We start from the raw sequence: 19490 nt of genomic DNA on the forward strand, positions 1-19490 counted from the left end.
GCTATTGCTATTGCTAACTGTGCTTGCACGACACTCCGCTGAGCAGCTGGAGCGTCGTGGAGGCATTGCAGAGCATCGCAGAAGTAAGGATACATGCGCGTGCTGCATTCATGCGCGCATGCACTGCACATGTTCATGTGGAAGACGCCGGGCCCCGTTGCACCGTACTGGTTGCAATGGGATCCGGAACCCACCACTGGTATGTATGTGTGATACATGCAGATGAACAGTGGAAGGGGTATACCCTTTAACCCAGACCTGTGCATTGTCCAAATGCAACCAATTGGCCCCCATGTAGCACAGACGTCTAGACTAGATGGAAGAATGTCCGGATCCACCAAGTTACTTCTATGTTCTTACTGGAACCAAGAGGCTACTCATCATTTCAACTAACCTCCTCTGAGGAAATGTCATGGTAGCATTTTTGGAGCATTGGGGGAAATGACAGAAACTTGTCAACGGATCAAAGAGGCACCCAAGTCAACAGTATCCTGAAAATACTAGACTCTATTATCTATTAAGTATCAACCTAATGCTAGAAAATGAGGCTATACTTCCACAGAGTAATCTCACTGATGACAGCAGGACCTACTTGGAAGCAAATATGCTTTGTTTATAAAACCATTACAATCTGCTGACAAGCATGACATGATTCTAGGAATTTATCTCATACCCTGTCTAAACATAGATCCACGTCCTTACACTGCTACCTCGGAGAGACTTCAGCTCTCTAATAACCTTATCAGAGATCTGTCTTAATTTTGTCTCGTTTAACTAGGGATGCCAGAAATCAACCTGGGATCATGCATGTTGTTTTCACTTGACTTTCTGAAAGACCTTGAAGACCTGGCCCTGTCAGTTGGAGGTCCTTTGGGGAATATCACTGGAGGTGGTTGATCTACTAATAGCAGTTCCCCTTGTGTGTGTGTGTGTGTGTGTGTGTGTGTGTGTGTGTGTGTAATGTTGTGAGCTGCCCAGAGTTTCCTGGTGGCAAGATGGGCAGCAAATAAATTTAATAAAGCTTTCCTAACATTTTCCTAACATGATGGCTCAGTGGCTAAGATGCTGAGCTTGTCGATCAGAAAAGTTGCCAGTTTGGCAGTTCGAATCCCCAGCACCACATAACGGAGTGAGCTCCCATTACTTGTCCCAGCTTCTGCCAACCTAGCAGTTCGAAAGCATGTAAAAATGCAAGTAGAAAAACAGGAACCACCTTTGATGGGAAGGTTACAGCGTTCTGTGCACCTTCACCGTTTAGTCATGCCAGCCACATGACCACGGAGGCGTCTGTCTCTTCAGCTTTGAAACAGAGATGAGCACCGCCCCCTAGAGTTGGGAGCGACTAGCACATATGTGCAAGGAGAACCTTTACCTTTATCTAATATTGTGTGTAATGTGTGCATTACAAATATATTGAAAATGAAATTCCCAACCTTAATATTCCTCTAACATGTCTTGCAGGGCTTGAGAAGTTATGGTATAAATCCAGAAGTGTTTTAGTCTCCAATGATTAAAAAAAAATCAGAAATATACTAAGAGCTATGAGAACAATGTAAAACGAAAGATATGACAATATTGTTTTAAACAGATGGTATAATCATGTTTGCATACTAAGAAGGAAGCTAGAAAGACTAAGCATCCTGTCCATAGAACTTGGCTTGCTTTATTAAGAATTTCCAACAAAATGTGAGACAAAACCTCACTACCTATGAATCTATTTTTCAGTGAGTAAGCTAATGGGCAGACATTAGGATAAAATATTTATTTAGCAAAATGTAGGTTTCAGCACTGCCCCTCTGTACATCACAAATAACATTGTTTTAATCGGTTGGTAGAGGCATTTCCAGCATGGTCTTTCCATTTTCATCAAAATGCTTTTAAAGAAATCACCAAGGAAGAATTGTTTTATTGTTCTCCACTGCTTCTATGCAAGGTAAAAGCTGAGTATCGTGAAACAGACCTGATCTCAGACACTTGCAATTATTTATTTAAATAATCATTGTTACTAGGACTGAGAAATTGGTCTCAGCTTCAGGCTGGCTTGTTTGAGTGAGTACCAGGAACCTTTCCAATTCATCCATACAACTCCATCATCTGTTCCATGTTTTGCCATTTCTGCGGTGTACTCTCCACCCCAGTAGTATCTGCCATTTGGATTGGCTGAATGACAACGATTATACCACCAGCCACCACCATCTTCTTTAGAGCATTGCTTTTTGGGATCTGGGTTTATCCTGTGAATTAAATACACAAAACATTTTAAAAATAGATACCAATAACTGAAATGTAAATATATACTATGCATCTTCCCTTATCTTACTATGTGTATATATCCACTGCTGTAACACACACATAATAAAAATAATAGAAACACTCCAGTTTTGATTACAGTGGTTTAATAAAGTGGTTGCAGTGGTTTCCCAATAAAGTGCATTTATTTAGTATTTACTGTACCTGAAACTTTCTTAAATCCCAAACAAAACAATGTGAAGTACTGCTTTAACAAAGCATTGCTATATATAAGACAATAAGAAACGGCCGTATTTTACTTAGATAAGGTTACTTGTTTTAATCAATGCAACTGCTCCAGAAGATCAGCTGTCCAAAAAAGGAATATCGGATACTCATAATTTTACTTTTTGCCTATTCTTTATAATCTTTTCCAGACAGAAAAGCAACACTGTATAGCTCTAATGAAGAGTTAAAATGATTTTCCTATTGAACTAAGATCAAAGAGACAGATTCAAGTCCAGCTCAATCATGGAAACTCACTGGGTGACTTTCAGCCAGTCACTTTTTCATAGCCTAATTTGTTCCATAGATGTGCTGAGAAGAAAAGTGGAAGAAAAAAAAATACAACCGTATTCCTCCAATCTTGAGTTCCCAGAGAAAACATGGGATAAAAATTGGACAAATGATATGAATTTCTGTAATGAATTTCACTGAGTTCATCTGAGCTCATTCAGAAAGAACTACAGGGAAAAAAAATTACCCCCAAAAATCTTCTGCAGGAGGATGATTTGCAAATATATTTCAAAGACTTTTTTGTGGACCTGCTATATAAAACTATAAAGAAACTGAATGAAAAAAGCATATACTTACCACCCATCATTGTCTCTGTCAAAAGTGCTGAAGAACATGCCGTTATGGACTGTCATTGTTCTGTTTTCACCAAATAGCTGTGAAGCTCCTTCTAAAAGTGCATTTCCGGCTGTGCCCCTGTAGTTACTAACGGAGAGCTGGTATTTGCTGTTTTCATTCTGAATACTGAAGCCTCCATAGTGAGCTTTAACTTTATTGCCATCCCAATCTTCCAGTTCAATTAAAAGTTCAGTAGGCCCCAATTTACTAATCTGGTTGATTCTGTCGTTTCCAAGCCAATATTCACCTATGACACAAAATAAATCCCCTGAATCTATTTTCATCAGATTTTAAGCAGTGTTTTCAATCTGTCATACAGCTGTACCATAATAACTGGACCAAAGTCATTCGGGATCAGTGGTGGGTTCCTACCAGTTTGGACTGGTTTGGCCGAACCAGTAGTGGTTTGGCAGCCTGGGTCGCTGGAACTAGCAGCGATTCAGGCCTACCACACCCCCAAACCATTTATCATCTTATTTTTTGCTTCCGCCCATGCGCAGAACAATTTTTATCAAGCATGCGCACGCAGCACACCCACCAGCAAACTGGCAATAGTGACTTCCGGAAGCCACCCCAGTTGTGGATGTATGAAAAATATGAAAAATATGATTTATATGTCCTTATTTACTTTTTCCAGTATTCTGAGTGCATACTTAAAAAAATTGCAGGACAACGTGTAGTGACTGGTGACTTGAAGAGCCGAGGTGGCGCAGTGGTTAGGGTGCAGTACTGCAGGCCACTTCAGCTGACTGTTATCTGCAGTTCAGCGGTTCTAATCTCACCGGCTCAAGGTTGACTCAGCCTTCCATCCTTCCGAGGTGGGTGAAATGAGGACCCAGACTGTGGGGGCGATATGCTGACTCTGTAAACCGCTTAGAGAGGGCTGAAAGCCCTATGAAGCGGTATATAAGTCTAACTGCTATTGCTATTGCTATTGCATGTTCTTTTTATTGAGGTCAAAGCAATTTGACAAAGACTTTCTTAAGTCTCAACATATTTTTTTATGTTTTGTGACCGGAACCTGATGCAGTATTCCAAGTGTGGCCATACTAAGGCTTAATAAAGTGGTACTAATACTTCACAAGTTACACCAGAGCAAACAATGTATCATATTACTGACAAGGAAAAATGGCTGGTACCATAGTTTAAAAAAAAGTTTGGTAATATGGAAACCCAACTTGAATACTTTTTTAAATAGTTGACAAGTAATGATCGCAAAAAACATTGAAATGCAAGTAACTGGAGTAAATGCAAGGAAATTAGATTCACAAAAGAAATTTGATTTGAAAATGGTAGATTGGTGAAGGAGATTGAGGCAGATATGGATGTTATAGAAAAGTTCAGGATTGCCCTCTTTTATAACAGTAAAAAGCTTAATGAACTGGTTTTCTCTAAGAAGATTGAAATAGATGGTGAATTGATTTATCGTACTTAACTCAAAAGCAAGTTCAGTTGGACTTTTGGGAGAAGATAGATCAACTTTAGTTAGATTAATAATAGAATAGACTGGATCTATTATATTTAACCAGGCAACAATTGATAAGAGGTGGTATTAACAAACAATAATTGATTATTGATCCAGGATGAATCAGAGTTAAAAGTTAGGATGACTTCAGATAGATTAAAGTATGAAGCCATGGTCAATTTTGTATGAATTAAATAAAGTAACAGTTTACTACAGAGGGTTTTGAAAATTTAATCTTATTTTTGGTTTGTTTATTTGTTGTTCTACCTGTTAACTATTGGGCCATTAATATAGTATAGAGGACAGATTAATAATTTGTAAATAAAATAAGACATTTGAAAAAAAATTGAGCCTGTTTGGTAAAGGGTGGGAAACTAATATTGTTGTAATATATTTATCAATATTCAACTGGAGCCATATGTATATGTGTTTGTGTTATTTTTATGCACTTGTTATTGTTTTGTTTGCTTTTTGTTTGTTTGCTTCTGTGAATGTTTTTTTCTTTTTTTTAAACTTTGTAATTTAACTTTTCAATCAAATCAAATAAAAATAAATAAATAAAATAAAATAAAATAATAAATAAAATGAATAAAATGAATGAATACAATTAATACAATTAATACAATTAATACAATTAATACAATTAATACAATTAATACAATTAATACAATTAATACAATTAATACAATTAATACAATTAATACAATTAATAAATAAAATAAAAAATAAAATAAAACATAAAAAATAAAATAAAAATAAAAAATAAAATAAAAAATAAAATAAAATAAAAATAAAATAAAAAATAAAATAAAAAATAAAATAAAAAATAAAATAAAAAATAAAATAAAAAATAAAATAAAAAATAAAATAAAAAATAAAATAAAAAATAAAATAAAAATCATTTAAAGAAGAATGAAATATCTGTTACCTTTTGCATCAGCAAAATTGGCAACTGTTAACTATGTACGGATACACACTGCTGGAAAACAGATTCTTACCTGGGGTGTCACAATAGTTCTTTCCACCACTGTAAGCGATATTTCCAAAACCTTTTTTATATGCATCCCATTTTCTTCCAAACCCAACACTCCCATCTTGGCGGTTTTGAATTAGAAGCCAACCTGTTCAAAATGATAACAATTATTAATAACTATTATATAACCCACTTTCTTGAAATATTTCCATAAAGCTCCATAACTGGAGGGTGGGGAAGGGACAAGATGCCCTTTGTAGAGTTCTCACTCTGAATGGACTCCCCCTTGTTATCACTGTTACGCTAGCCAACCATGTGCCCTATCCTTCTATGCTCAGTCTGTTGCGTAGAGACAAAAAGATCCCAGCATTTGGAAGTGGATTTTCTTTTTCTTTTTTCCTCTTATCATTGTATACATACAATACTTGAAGAAGGAAGTGAATATTATAAAGTTGGTGGATCCATCATGTGAAACCGTTTTGATTAAGGATATTAGCTTAACAATTACCTCCACTTTCTGTGGTCATATCACAATACACTTTGAATGGTTTAACGAAAGGATCAGGCTGAACAAGGTACAACTCAGACCGTTCACCTCCTTTTCTATATATGTCTTCACACTCTGCAAACAGAAGCACATTATATCGTTTAGTCAGCAACAAAAATGTTCTGAACAGAGGAATAAGTAAACCATAGAAATCTACAACATAATTAAAACTGCAAGGGAAGAACTTGAAGATTTTTATCTGCAGAAAACACCTATCCGAGTGTTTTCAAGTGTCTGCTTGCTTTTGAGATCTCTGCCTCACCTAGGACTAAAATGCATTTTTAGAAATGCTAATTTGGAAATTCTTCTGCCCATCCCACTGTAAGGATTTAATTTGGCCACACAGATGCTGTCAGTGCTGAGGTAAAAAAAATAACTATTATATATACCGTACATGAAACATACTGTATGTAGCCAACTCTCAAGGCTAAGGGAAAAACAACCAAAGAAGGGTGTGAGGAAAAGGTCTCAGATGTAAATTTTGAGGCTGATAGATCTTTATTGCTTTTTTCCGCGTTAGACAAATTCTCTGTGTATACCTGACTTCTTTCTTATCCAAACTAGTGGAATTTATCAAGCCATGTCATATCTATGATTTTTTTTCTGCTGTTTTTGAATATGGCAATGAGTTTATGGAGTCAAGCTTTTCTGTTGTGCTATGGCGAAGTCTAACTTCAAACAATGTTTGAATGAAAGCTTTCCTGACAGACTACCTGTGCAGATAAGTCCATGAAATGCAAGGATAAAGATATACTTTTAGAATATGTGGTATTAACTTAAAAGTCCAAGAATTAGTTCTCCCATATTCCTCTAGATCAGTGGTAGTTAACCTGGTCCCTACCGCCCACTAGTGGGTGTTTCAGCTTCCATGGTTGGCGGTAGGGGTTTGCTGTAACTCTGCTTTATAAATTTTATAAAGTAAAATTACTTCCCTACTTTATAAATTACTGTGGAACTGGTGGGCGGTTAGAAAATTTTACTACTAACAGAGATACTAAAGTGGGCGGTAGGTATAAAAAAGTTGACTACCCCTGCTCTAGACGGTTGAGAAATAAGAGGAAGGAAAGGAACAACAGCCAGGTTGCTGCAGCTAGAAAAGGTAACTTGTGAAGCTATAAATGCAGCATTTGTTAACTGAATTTCAAATGTTCTCCGTAGTCACAAAGAACTTCTCCTTTTCCGGGAAGGAAGGAAAGGAGGAGGCTATCAAAGTATACACATAACTCTAGTTTCATACATCACAGGTCTCACATCTAACCATATTGGCTTGTAATCCTCAAAGATTTTCATTTTTATCTCAGAAATGTCAACAGCCAGTTACAAGGGCCATGAGGGACAACATGAGAATCTAGGGATGTTGGATTCAAAAAGTGCATCAGTGTTATGCAGTGTTAGGTAGTGTAATTAGCCAGGACAAATGTTGGTAATCCAAAGAGATACGACACTGATACAAAGCAATGAGCAATGTTAACTTTGCAGGAGACTGAAATGTAAGGCTCTCTCCATAATTGCAGCAGTCTAAGCTATCTAAGAATCGGTCTCATTTCTAAGAGCAAAGCAAGTGGGAGAAATGAAACATTACCTTTGCCGCTCACAACTGGGACATTGCAAGAAACTGTACAAGAGGTTTGGCATTTAGACAACTGTTCCGTAATAGCGTTTTCTAGTTTTTGTAACTTTTTGTTCAGAGTATCCACAACTGAACGAAGAAGTCGTAAATTGGATGGAATGTTGTTATCTAATTTCTCTTTGATGAAAGTGTAGTGGTCCTCAAGTTCTCTGTTATATTGGGAAATTAAATTCTGATTATCTGGAGAAAAAGGAGAAATGAATGTGAAGAGGAGGCAAGCTTTTTAAAAAGAACAACAAAATACATTTGACTAGATATTAAGACTTTCCATGTTCTTCTAATTCCTGTACTATGCTTATTTCTAGATTCTAAAGCTCCAGGATAAAAGGCTTCCCAATCTATGTAAATTTCTATGAACAGGTGGCACTATATGCTACATAAATAATTACAATTTTGCAGTTTTATAAACCAGGGCCAAAACTTTTTTTCTCTTTTCCTCTTAAACAAAGATCACAGATGATTACTGGATCGAGAACTCGACTGGTATTATTATATTAATTTAAGTAGTTTTCACTCTTGGGTTCCTAGATTATTCAAGGACTCATCATTCCCAGGAAGAATTGGTTAATGGTCAAAAAATGAAAGAAAATGTTTGTCAAAAGCATTTAATAGCCCAGGTTGGGAATTACTAATTACTCAGTTTAGGAACCAACTGATGTGACAAATTTGGCATACTGTGCATGTCAAATTTCACAAGCAATAGCAATAGCAATAGCAGTAGACTTATATACCGCTTCATAGGCCTTTCAGGCCTCTCTAAGCGGTTTACAGAGAGTCAGCATATTGCCCCCAACAATCTGGGTCCTCATTTTACCCACCTCGGAAGGATGGAAGGCTGAGTCAACCCTGAGCCGGTGAGATTTGAACCGCTGACCTGCTGATCTAGCAGTAGCCTGCAGTGCTGCATTTAACCACTGCGCCAGATTTGCAGATTTTGCAACCAAAGACAGAACTCACTTTTAAATAAATACAAGATTATACTAGAAAACTGTTATTTATGATACCTATTGTATAACTATAAAGAAAATGCGACACTGATTAAAGTTAATTTTTACAGATATTAAAGCAAACACATATAAGCTTTATTTACTATGTATAAATCACTTGTCACCTTTTTTGGCTTAGATCATGTGTCTATGGAGATTCTCAGTCATCTAGGTCATGGTTGCCCCAAAGATATTTTTTTTCAAAAGGCAACTGGACTTTCGGGGTGGGGGGTGTTTCCTTGAAGACATTTTGCTTCTCATCAGTGGTGGGATTCAAATAATTTAACAACCGGTTCTCTGCCCTAATGACTATCTGGATAGGAGGGGCTCGATGGTCATGTGACTGGGTGGGCTTGGCCCACTCAAGGTCACTCAGGTCAATGGGCGCTTCGCCTTAACTGTTGCAATGTAATAAGGGTTAACCAGAAAGGCAGTTTCTATAGCAGGTCAATAAAGGTTAGGCTAGAAACAACACCAGAATGTTCCCTTCCTGCCTTCCTTACAGGATTAGCCCTGTAAAGTGGAAAAAAACAAAAGGAGATTTCTTCCAACAATCGGTTCTCTGAACTACTTAGAAAGTTACCAACAGGTTCTCCCAAATAGGTGCAGAATGTATTTGCCTTTTCATATTTTTTGCTACCCGCCCCCATCTTTTTTTAAAAAACAAAACTTTCATGATGAAAACAAGGCAGTTTTGCCCAAATTTACTGTTGGACATGTTACCTCTATATTGTTTCTGCTTTTGGGCTAAACGTTCATCCAATAAATGGGCATAAGTATGGATAGTTGTGGAGGACTGATGTAGATTCTTTGTTTTGTCTAGTAGATCCTTAACAGTTGGCTTCACTGTGTTTTCTTGCTTCAATAGTTCGGTTCTCAGTTCACAACCTGTTGGACATAATACACCCTTAAAAAGAACAACAAATTCAATAGGTTAATTCAAAATTAGAAATGATAAAATAACCTTCAAAAATTGCAAAGAGTAACTGTCAGGATAGCTCTCTTTGTTATCAAAACTACATTGAACAATCTGATTGAGAGAGCTTAATTATTTTCTATTTTGCTATGAGCCTCATAAAAATCTTTCCTCTCAACAACATCTCGCAGCAATACAAGTAATATTTTCCAAATAATAATCCCTTATGATATGAAGAGTAATTTTTATGGATCTTATGTAGTGGTGGGATTCAGCCAGTTCCCACCACTTCAGGAGAACCAGTTGTTAAGTTTCTGAGCAATTTGGGGAACCGGTTATTGGAAGAAATCACTAGGGCAGAGAACCGGTTGTTAAATTATTTGTATCCCACCACTGATTCTAGGGATCTTGTGAGACTAAGTGCGCTATTCATGGGAATTTGCAGAAATATGCAAATCCCCTTTTCCCCATGGTGCCATCAAAGATCACTGGAAGGAGTCCTAAAAGGATTTAAAAAATAAATGAATCAAACTCAGATATCTGGTCCTGCCCATTCCTTCTTCAAGCAGGGTTACAGGAAATGAGTCCAACAATATTCTGAACTTGGTGCCTCATGGAGTTCTATGAGGAAGGACATGTTGACCTCTCTGCCACTGATTTAATCGTATCAGACAAATAATGAAAGAGAAGATATACTCAAACAATTATAATTGCAATGACCTAATTTGTGTGTTTTGAAACAATCCTCCTAGGAATCTATGTTTGTGTGGGCGTATGTGTGTTCTACTTGTAATGGTTTATTGTCCAGAGGAAATAATACATGGGCTTGCACATAAACATTCTATTCAAGAAAATGTGCCATAAATCTGAAAAAGAAACTTTAATGAAAGCAACATATTGTTTAGTCTTAAATATTCCAGCCCAACTCTACCTCAGTACAACTAATACCTACCAGTTCCTCTGCCAAGTGTTTGCAACCACCACTATCAGGGTAAACGATGGGGCCTAGCCTTGCACCAGTAACAGGCTTTTTGGTTGGACGTGCTCGGTATCTCACACCACCAACAGGAGGGAGGGGAACTGGCCTGAGAGTCGGAAGTGGATCCCGTTTCTTGTTCAAAGGCCTATGACCTCGTGCATCCACCGCCTCACCTTTATTTTCAATCTATTTAGCATCAAGGAAAAATACTGTTATAAATTGCAAACCATCAAGCATTTTCAAGATGACAAATTTTCTAGCAAAAAACACAGATAATCAAATTCTCAAAAAAAAAAAAGTGATGCAAACTCATGTAAAACAAATTGTGCCATGCTTTTTGGAATATTTCTGTGTACTGTATTTTTCTTGTTTTTTTTTTTTTTTTTTACTTTGTTAGATTTATATCCTGATTTTCCTTGGGACATCAAGTTGACACCAATCATTCCAGATCCTACTTCAGTACCTTAGTTATGATACATGAATACTCTTGGTGATTTAATGTTTTATAATAAGCCTGTTAAGTTTTCTTTCATGAAAACTAATTGGTCAAATTAAATAATAATTAACTTGTACTGTAGACTGTATGGAGATGATTAGAAACAATACCTAATTAACATTTTAATTTTTTTACTAGATGATTAACAATAATAGCTAGATTCCTAAATTGCACTATGGCACAATATCATTGGTTTGGTTTTAATTTAAGGTGCAGTATTAATTCATCTTCTGTGGATTGTTAGCAATGGTTTATATTGCTTATGTTTTAGTACAATGCATCTTATTCAACAATATTTTTTAAAAAATCATGATTTGGGGAACTACGCAAACCATATTGATTAGGTAACATAAGTATGAATTATTTCCATCCACAGAAAAAAAGATTAAGGCACAAACAAGTAATAATCCATAATTCCATAGAATAATGCTATCTCTTCTTTCAAAGAGCTGTTGTCTTCTCTTATTATATTATGCACAACTGCAGAGTACTAATTCACAATATACATCTACTCAGAGAAAAGCTCTATTAGTCTCAAACAAATGGATTTATAATTGCAAACATGACGGGTTGAGCTGAAGGTTTACAGCATTAACATTAACAAATTAATTTAGTCCTGTTAATTTAGTCAAATGTAAAACCCATTCGTTCAATGAGATTTATTCTTAAAAAATGCAAAATAGGATTCCAGCTGAAACATGTTTATGTATTAGATTGTTTACTTAATTCAGACATTGTCCAACTCCAACTGACTCTGAGTAGCTCACAAATACTAATATTAAAAACCAAGACAAGCCAAAACTCAAATGTGATTTGGGCACAATATACAGACCAGAAAAGTAATAGGCATGCAGGGACGCCCAGTCAGGGAGCCCCTCCATCTCACTCCCTGGCTTGAGAGAATAACTATGTCTTGAAGGCTCCATGGAACACCATCAGGGTGGGAGCTACACCGAATGCAGGGGGAATCTCATTTCAAATGTTAATTTGTTGAAGGAAGCAGCAAGCAACACACATCTCTAAAATGTGTCTGTGGGCAGGACTTATATTTGAATTGTTCAATATAATGCACAATAAAAGTTGATCTGAAACCACATGGAGGAGAAGTAGCCTCTAACTATATGACTAAAAGAGAAAAATAGCATGGCGAAAGACTTGACCTCCTTCTGCTTAATGCTGTCAAATATCACATACAATATACACGCACACATACACACACACAGTATATATTTGTTGGGAAAAAGAGTGTGCTAGATAGCTTAATCCTAAAAATATCATTGCTAGGCTAAAAAAGAAAGAAAGAAAAAAATGGAAGACCAGTAGAAGTCATTCAGATTTCATCCAGACTCTGATTATGGAAGCCAACTTTAACTAAACAGATGACCTAAGAATAAATTACCGTACCAAGACAAATGAAATGTAAAAATCTACATATGCGGAAAGGAAAAAGAAACAAAGCTGCAGCATATAAAAATCAGTTTAAAATAGCCAGGAAAAGTTTCAAGACATCAAGTTCTTATGGGTTATATCTACTTCAGGAACAATACAGTTCTGTGGATGTGGGCTATGAATCTGGATATAAGAAATCAGAGTTCAAAAATCATGGAAGTGATTGGTATTATCTCCAAAAATTTCTCACACAACATTTTATACAACAAAAGATAAATTTGAAAAAAAAAACATGGAAAGCAGTTAAAATATTTTGTACTTTAAAATAAAAGACAGTGACTGAAGAACTTGAAGCTCTATGGCTACAACTATGAAGAGAAACAATTTTTTTACTTTCTTAGATTACATCAGGAGTGGATTCCTGCCAGTTCTAACCTCTTCTATAGAAGAGGTTCCACAAATCTACAGTGCCGTTTAAAACCGGTTCCAGCTCCCTCCCACTGCCTGTCCTCGCATCATGAAGAGCAAGAGGAGGAATTCTGGGAGTTGAAGTCCACAAGTCTTAAAGCTGTCAAGTTTGAACACCCCTGGTTTTTTTTTTCTAAAGGGTTAGTAGGGGTGCAAGGTTCTTGTAATTTGACAGCTTTAAGACTTGCTCACTTCAATGCCAGAGTTTCTGAGCCAACATTTTGGTTGCTAAGCAAGACCGTTGTTAAGTGAGTTTCATCACATTTTACAAGTTGGCCATGCCCACCCAGTCACATGACTGCCAAACCACTCCCACTCAGTCACATGGCTGGCAAGCCACTCCCACCCAGTCACATGGCTGGCAAGCCACTCCCATAAAACAGGCCACACCTACAGAAGAGGTTCTAAAAAATTTTAAACCCACCACTGGATAACATATCTATGTACATGTGTATATATTAGCTATATGGATTATCAATGTTAATCATATATTTTGTATAACATTTTATTGGTAAATAAGTAATCTAATACCATATTTCATTCCACAAAGTTTTAAAAATTTATTTACAAGTATCTATTGAGCGGAATAAAACATTTAATAGTTTTTAGACTAATACGGAATATTTTTTAATTTCTGAAAAGTTCCGTGATTACCTGCTCACAATAGGTTTTTGTTTAACATATCTTCAGTGTGCATTATCAAGACAAATGATTCTATACTCCACCCACTTAACTATAGGAATGAAGAACACTTTCACATTTTTTTTCTTACATTCTTTTTAAATGAAATAAAATTAACTGGTTCCCCTTATACCTACCAGATTTCATTCCTAGTAACAATAAAATTTGCTTTCAAATTTAAATTTTTCAGACAAGTTTAATTTTTCTGTATAAAGATTTTTCTGCATTAAGGCATTTGATAAGACACTATTAACACATTACCAGAATGCCGTCTACCACAGAAACAAGCATAAACCACTATATGCTAAATATTTTAACTAAAAAAATTTTTTTTAAAAAAAAATCTTACCAGTGGTGCATCAGTTACCTGTATAAAGACAAAGAAGAAGAAAATGAAGAGAGAAATTGAAAATATGTACTCAGATGATCAAAAGTGCAGCACGTTTTTCTTACATTAAGTTGAAAACCAAACTTTCATTTATACTAATCAGAAATATGTTTTAATCTAGATGAAATAGAAAACATGCTATCATATAAAATAAGTGATATTCTAACCTCATCTTCATCATAGTCTGCAGTTTCATCAGATTTAACTACAGCAAGAGAAAGAAGAAAGAGCAATAGTAACTTCGTGATACTGAGTTGCCTGAACATCTTTGCAGTATTTCCCCCAAATTAGGGAAAGCAAATCCAAGCTCCTATATAAGTGCGTCACCATGAGGGGTACTAAATGATTCCTGATAGGTCCAACTGTCATTCCAATTGTTAATAGTTAACCTTATTGTGCCTGGACAAGTCACTAATGGAGCAATATTTGCTATGCACAAGTTTAAGCACAGAAACAAAGTTTTTAAAATATAGTTTCTGCTCATTTACAGAAATTAAATGGAGGTGATTCAAAATGATCAGTATTCAGTGGGCACAACTCGTTTCTTTGAATCTGGGTTATATCTTTGACCAATAGCAACTTCAGCTGTAGTTTAGAGATGTTTCCTTACAGTACGATTTGTACTGTCAAGTGACACTTCAATCTGAACCACAGGTAAAAACCTAATTTGTCTGTCAATTACAAGCCTTACTGTACAATTGAGTTTTAAGGCTTGCATAAAGAAAAAACAATTGTAAATGCAAATTTGTTCCCTGCATAAAAAACAAGGTCTCAGAGAAACTTAGGTTATGTTTGGGAATTCACATGTATTTTGTTCTGATTAAATCAAATAATCAAATCCCATGGTTATTTATATACTGGATACCACTTTTTTTTAAAAAAAAAAAAAAACCTGGACAAAAGAAATAGTAACTGTTATAGGGGGAGGGAAATGACAAAAAAACCAGAACTCATGTTTGAATCAGGAATTAGGATGGAAGTACATAATGTCTGAATTTATGATATGGTATTGTTGTATGGTTTTTTTTCCTGACATAAACTCAAGTTTTCTGCAGATGATTGTCAATAGCCATCTCAACTTTGAGAAATGTTCCCAAGTCTATATTATACAGCAATAATCTTTCTTAGGCTAGCTGAAGCTAAAAGAGTGGTAGGGCCACATTATATGATACTGAATTTATCCTACTGTTCAAAATACTGCTGTAGGTGACTACAGTAGTATCTTGATCTTTGAGAAAATAAAAATGTGATGGCTATATAATTTTATCATGCATGCAGGTTTATTGTAGTGTTACCTGCTCAATTATTGGTTATATAATGAAGAGAAGATTCTGCAGCTAAAAGACTTGAAAATCATCCACCAATATTATTTTCAAAAATACTCCTTCTGTGGCATCCTGTCCAATGAAGGACTTATGATCCAATTCCATAAATTAATAGATGTTGAGGTTGGGAAGGAAGTCTGGAAACTGCCAGAATGTGTAAAAGTGTTATTTATGTTATAGCCTGCCTTACACTGAGGAACTTAAGGAAACATATATACTGTTCATCATTCCTTCTTCCTAATTTTCCCACATCTCCATGAAACAGAATGTGCTGAGAAATATTATTTCATCCAAGACAACCAGCGAATTTATGAATTGATGGTGGACTAAAACCTGTGTCTTCCCATTTTTAGCGCAACATCTTAACCACTTCTGGTATATTTATCATAAAGTCTTTGGAGCAGAATTTAATTAGCACCCTGAGATTTAAACATATGTAATATAAAATATAAGAATGTCACATTTGATGTTTTTGCATTAGCCATTCCTAAATATATTTGATTGATCTGTTAATATAGATAGTTTGACCTGTTGATGTCCTAGTGTTATAACAGGAAAATGTGGAATAGAGCATCCAACAATGACTCATAAGATCAGCAAAGTAAAATAGACAATGATTGAAGTAGTACACCGTGCACCAAAGTTAACATTACAAAATAGTTTTCTCAGCTAGGCCACAAATAATGTCTTGCGGCATTTAGGGGAAATAATTTGACTATATTTATTATCCTGTTGACCAATGTTGCACAATACTTGCCACCATGATTTTCCCGTGTAATCTGTTTGCCTAATTTGAACTGCAATAGCATGTAAAGAAATATCTACTAATGCAGTTCAAATCAGGGAAAGATTACACAGGAAAATCATGGTTTCTTTGAACTATTATGACTAAGCATGTAGCATATTGTCTTGCCTGAGCTTTTTATGAGAATGGAGTATATAAATAAGCTGCATTGCTAAAACTAGATGGAGAACAGTGTTTTCCATGTAAACAGAAGTGGAGGTAAAGATGTTGGTAGGCATTTTGTTCTTCCTTGGTTTTTCATTCATTTACCAAGTTATTTATTTAGCCAGTGGAGGACAGAGATGCTAACTTGCATTGTTTGCCTTGCTGGGTTTATTCAAACAGTGGTGAAATATCCTGCCGTATCTATCAGATGAGCCAAGGCCACCTCTCGGTGACTCTCATATCAGAATGCCTTTGCACATAGCACCGGGAACAGAGACTTTTGACCAAATATAAGCAATATTGAAGGGGAAGCCAACCAGTTCCTCTGGTTGTTCATTTAAAAGTATTTTTTTCACAAATGGTGTTGCAAGTTTGTTCTGACTTTTAAAACAGCAAAGCAAACAGTCTATCTCTATATCTCGAATTGTAATCTAAAAACAACAATAAGTTGCAGCAGTAGCTTCTTGTAAATGAGAATCTAATGTAATCACAATATAAAGAAAACAACCAAAAACCCTTTGTGAAGACTAATATATAGTTTTCAGTTGCCCCAGCTGAATAAATATGGTAGCAGCACATAGTACAGGATTACACAACGTACATTTTTAAGTAGTTGTTTGAAAAAAGACAGCTTTTATATTCCATATTTATAATACACACAGAGACAATCAACAGCTGATTTTAAAAAAATTGATAGAATTATCAGATTAGCTCTTAGTCACTTAGCTATTAAATACTCAAGTGTATTTAATGAAAATTATTCAATTTTAAGGAAAATCTTAAAACCCATTAAGCAAAAATTATTAGATATGTGATTATTTTGAAATTGTTGGTGATCAACCTAGTTTCCTTAGCATTTTGTATGTCATCGCATATTTTGGTTATTGGCATGGATTTGAAATTATTATAAAATGCATGCAATAGCATCGTAGTGCAAATCCTACCCTTATATATTGGGAAATTTGCCCATTTTGTCCATTGCATCTTACACATTTTCTTCCCACCAATGCCCAGTTATTTGCAGATGATCATTTAGCAACAAAAAGCATGGTTCCACCACAAAACCGCGTTCGACTAAAGCGCGCTCGACGAAACCGCGTAGCTGATGTCATCACAGGGCGACAACAGCGCGGAGACAGAAGCATGCTGTAAACGCAACACCTAAAATTAACCCCTAAACCTAAACCTAACCCCCCTAAACCTAATCCTAACCCTAACCCTTAACCTAACCCTAAACCTAACCGTTAACCTAACCCTAAACCTAATCCTAACCCTTAACCTAACCCTAAACCTAACCCTAATCCTTAACCTAACCCTAAACCTAACCCTAACCCTTAACCTAACCCTAACCCTTAACCTAACCCTAAACCTAACCCTAACCCTAACCCTAACCCTTACCTTAAGTTGAATCGGCTTGCTTTCAAAGCACTATTTAAAGCGCCCTTCTTTCTCCGCGCTCACTGTTGTCGCCCTGTTGATGATGTCAGCGACGCGGTTTAATCGGGCGCGCTTTAGTCGAGCGCGGTTTTGTCATGCCACGCAAAAGCATGATACTCCTTTATTAGGAAACAATCATCTTTAAACTCAAGCTCTGATAAATTCAACAAATCTTGAGATTTAACTTATACAGGCTTATAGTATTAATTGTTCTAAAGCTAATAGCCTCTGGAAGTATTGAACTGCAACCCACAACCAACCTAAATCTTTCATCAGTTTGGATTTTGGATTTTTTTTTCATTTGGAGTGGGGGGAAGGCCCCATCTTTTGATACTGGTATAATTGATTTTTGGTACTTTGCTGTGAAACAAGCTAAACTGCACACTCTACTGTTCACAATCTGTAATGGCACTTTCTGTCCCAAAATATAACATGAAGCCAGAGGATGAAAGTTGTACAAAGTTGTATGCAACTCTAAAATACTATGCAAAGTTCATAATGCTGTAAATATATATTTTTGTTATCTTTTGAATATCTGAATTGCATAGGAGACTGCCTTAAAAAAATCACTCCATTAAATCTCCCTTAAAAAAAAAATACTAGCAACCTTTCTGTTTCAAGTGCTTTTCGTTTTCCATAGATTACTTCAGCATTTTTATCCAAAGTCTAAAATTAATTGACCTTAACAGGTGGTGTAGCTACTTCAATTCTATAATTTCTGGCCCAAAGATAAACCAGGCTTTCTTTAAGAACCAATTATCTTGGGAATCCTCTACTAAGCAAACCTTGTTACCAATGCAAATTAGAGTCTATCAGGGTATCACAGATCACACCAACACACTTTTCTGCAGAAAAGAATAGAATTCTTTATTGACCAAGTGTAATTGGACACACAAGGAATTTGTCTTTGGTGCATATGATCTCATTGTACATAAAATAAGATACATTCGTCACGAATCATAAAATACAACGCTTAATGATAGTCATAGGCTACAAATAAGTACAAAGACTGGAGGAATGGCTGCAAAGAATTGCTTGGTAGATCTTTATTACTATATTTTAGCCTACAGAAGTATGCTAGTTTTCCATTTCTTTAATAGCACCAAAACTAGTTTTAATTTTTGACAAACCCTCTTTTTTTTTTTTGAGTTTTTAAAGAAAAGTTAAAATTTAGAATTTTCTGGTTCACAAGTCTTGCAAACTCTTGATTTTTGAACCAAATCCGGAACTTGGGAGAGACAGAGCAGAACGTGGATCTTGCGATCCGCCCTTCTGTGTTTTGTAAGCCAGGGGGAATCCCAATCTTGGCAATTTTAAGACGCCGGGACTTCAACTCCCGGGATTTCTCAGTCATCCAATCTGGCTGAGGAATTCTGAGAGTTGAAGTCCACACAACTCAAAAGTTACCAAGATTGGGAAACCCCCGTTGTAAGCGACCAACCGAATTTCAAGAGGGCTTAAGCTTGCACTCCTCCAGGCAGGAACCATGAGAGTTCATCTCACACATCTGAACTGTTAATATACGAAATTTATTGCAATATGATTTATTTATAAGTTTTCCGTGGCTGCTTCTGCAGTTAAGAAGACTCCCCCCGCCACCGGTTGAAATTCTTGAACCGAGGTCTTCAAACTTGGCCGCTTTAAGATTTGTGGACTTCAACCCCCAGAATTCTCCAGCTCTGCTGGCTGGAGAATTCTGGGAGTTGAAGTCCACAAGTCT

The 19490-nt window shown here is 36.0% G+C and overlaps 1 protein-coding gene across 1 annotated transcript; it reads right to left on the reverse strand.

Moving 5' to 3' along the window:
* Positions 1-1747: 1747 nt before the first annotated feature.
* FGB (fibrinogen beta chain) lies at positions 1748-14344 on the reverse strand. Its single transcript, XM_014072135.2, has 9 exons — positions 14227-14344; positions 14021-14038; positions 10611-10823; positions 9466-9649; positions 7709-7936; positions 6088-6201; positions 5605-5727; positions 3103-3388; positions 1748-2234 (listed from the first exon to the last, which is right to left on the reverse strand). Exons 1-9 carry the CDS (start codon positions 14323-14325, stop codon positions 2006-2008), a joined length of 1494 nt encoding a protein of 497 aa, XP_013927610.2. The 5' UTR covers positions 14326-14344; the 3' UTR covers positions 1748-2005.
* Positions 14345-19490: the final 5146 nt, after the last annotated feature.

The sequence above is a fragment of the Thamnophis sirtalis genome, unplaced genomic scaffold (genome assembly GCF_051295495.1).
Source record: "Thamnophis sirtalis isolate CommonGarterSnake01/CBP01778 unplaced genomic scaffold, rThaSir2_p1.2 scaffold_10, whole genome shotgun sequence".
Taxonomy (NCBI): Eukaryota; Metazoa; Chordata; class Lepidosauria; order Squamata; family Natricidae; genus Thamnophis; species Thamnophis sirtalis.

Bases quoted from the DNA above. Each gene is read 5' to 3' on its own strand.
- FGB (XM_014072135.2), bottom strand. From the start codon at position 14,325: ATGTTCAGGCAACTCAGTATCACGAAGTTACTATTGCTCTTTCTTCTT. The intron at 6,202-7,708 runs GTAATGTTTCAT...TTCTGTTTGCAG, and splicing joins CCCAGTTGTGAGCGGCAAAG to AGTGTGAAGACATATATAGA. The intron at 2,235-3,102 runs GTAAGTATATGC...TTTAATTCACAG, and splicing joins GACAGAGACAATGATGGGTG to GATAAACCCAGATCCCAAAA.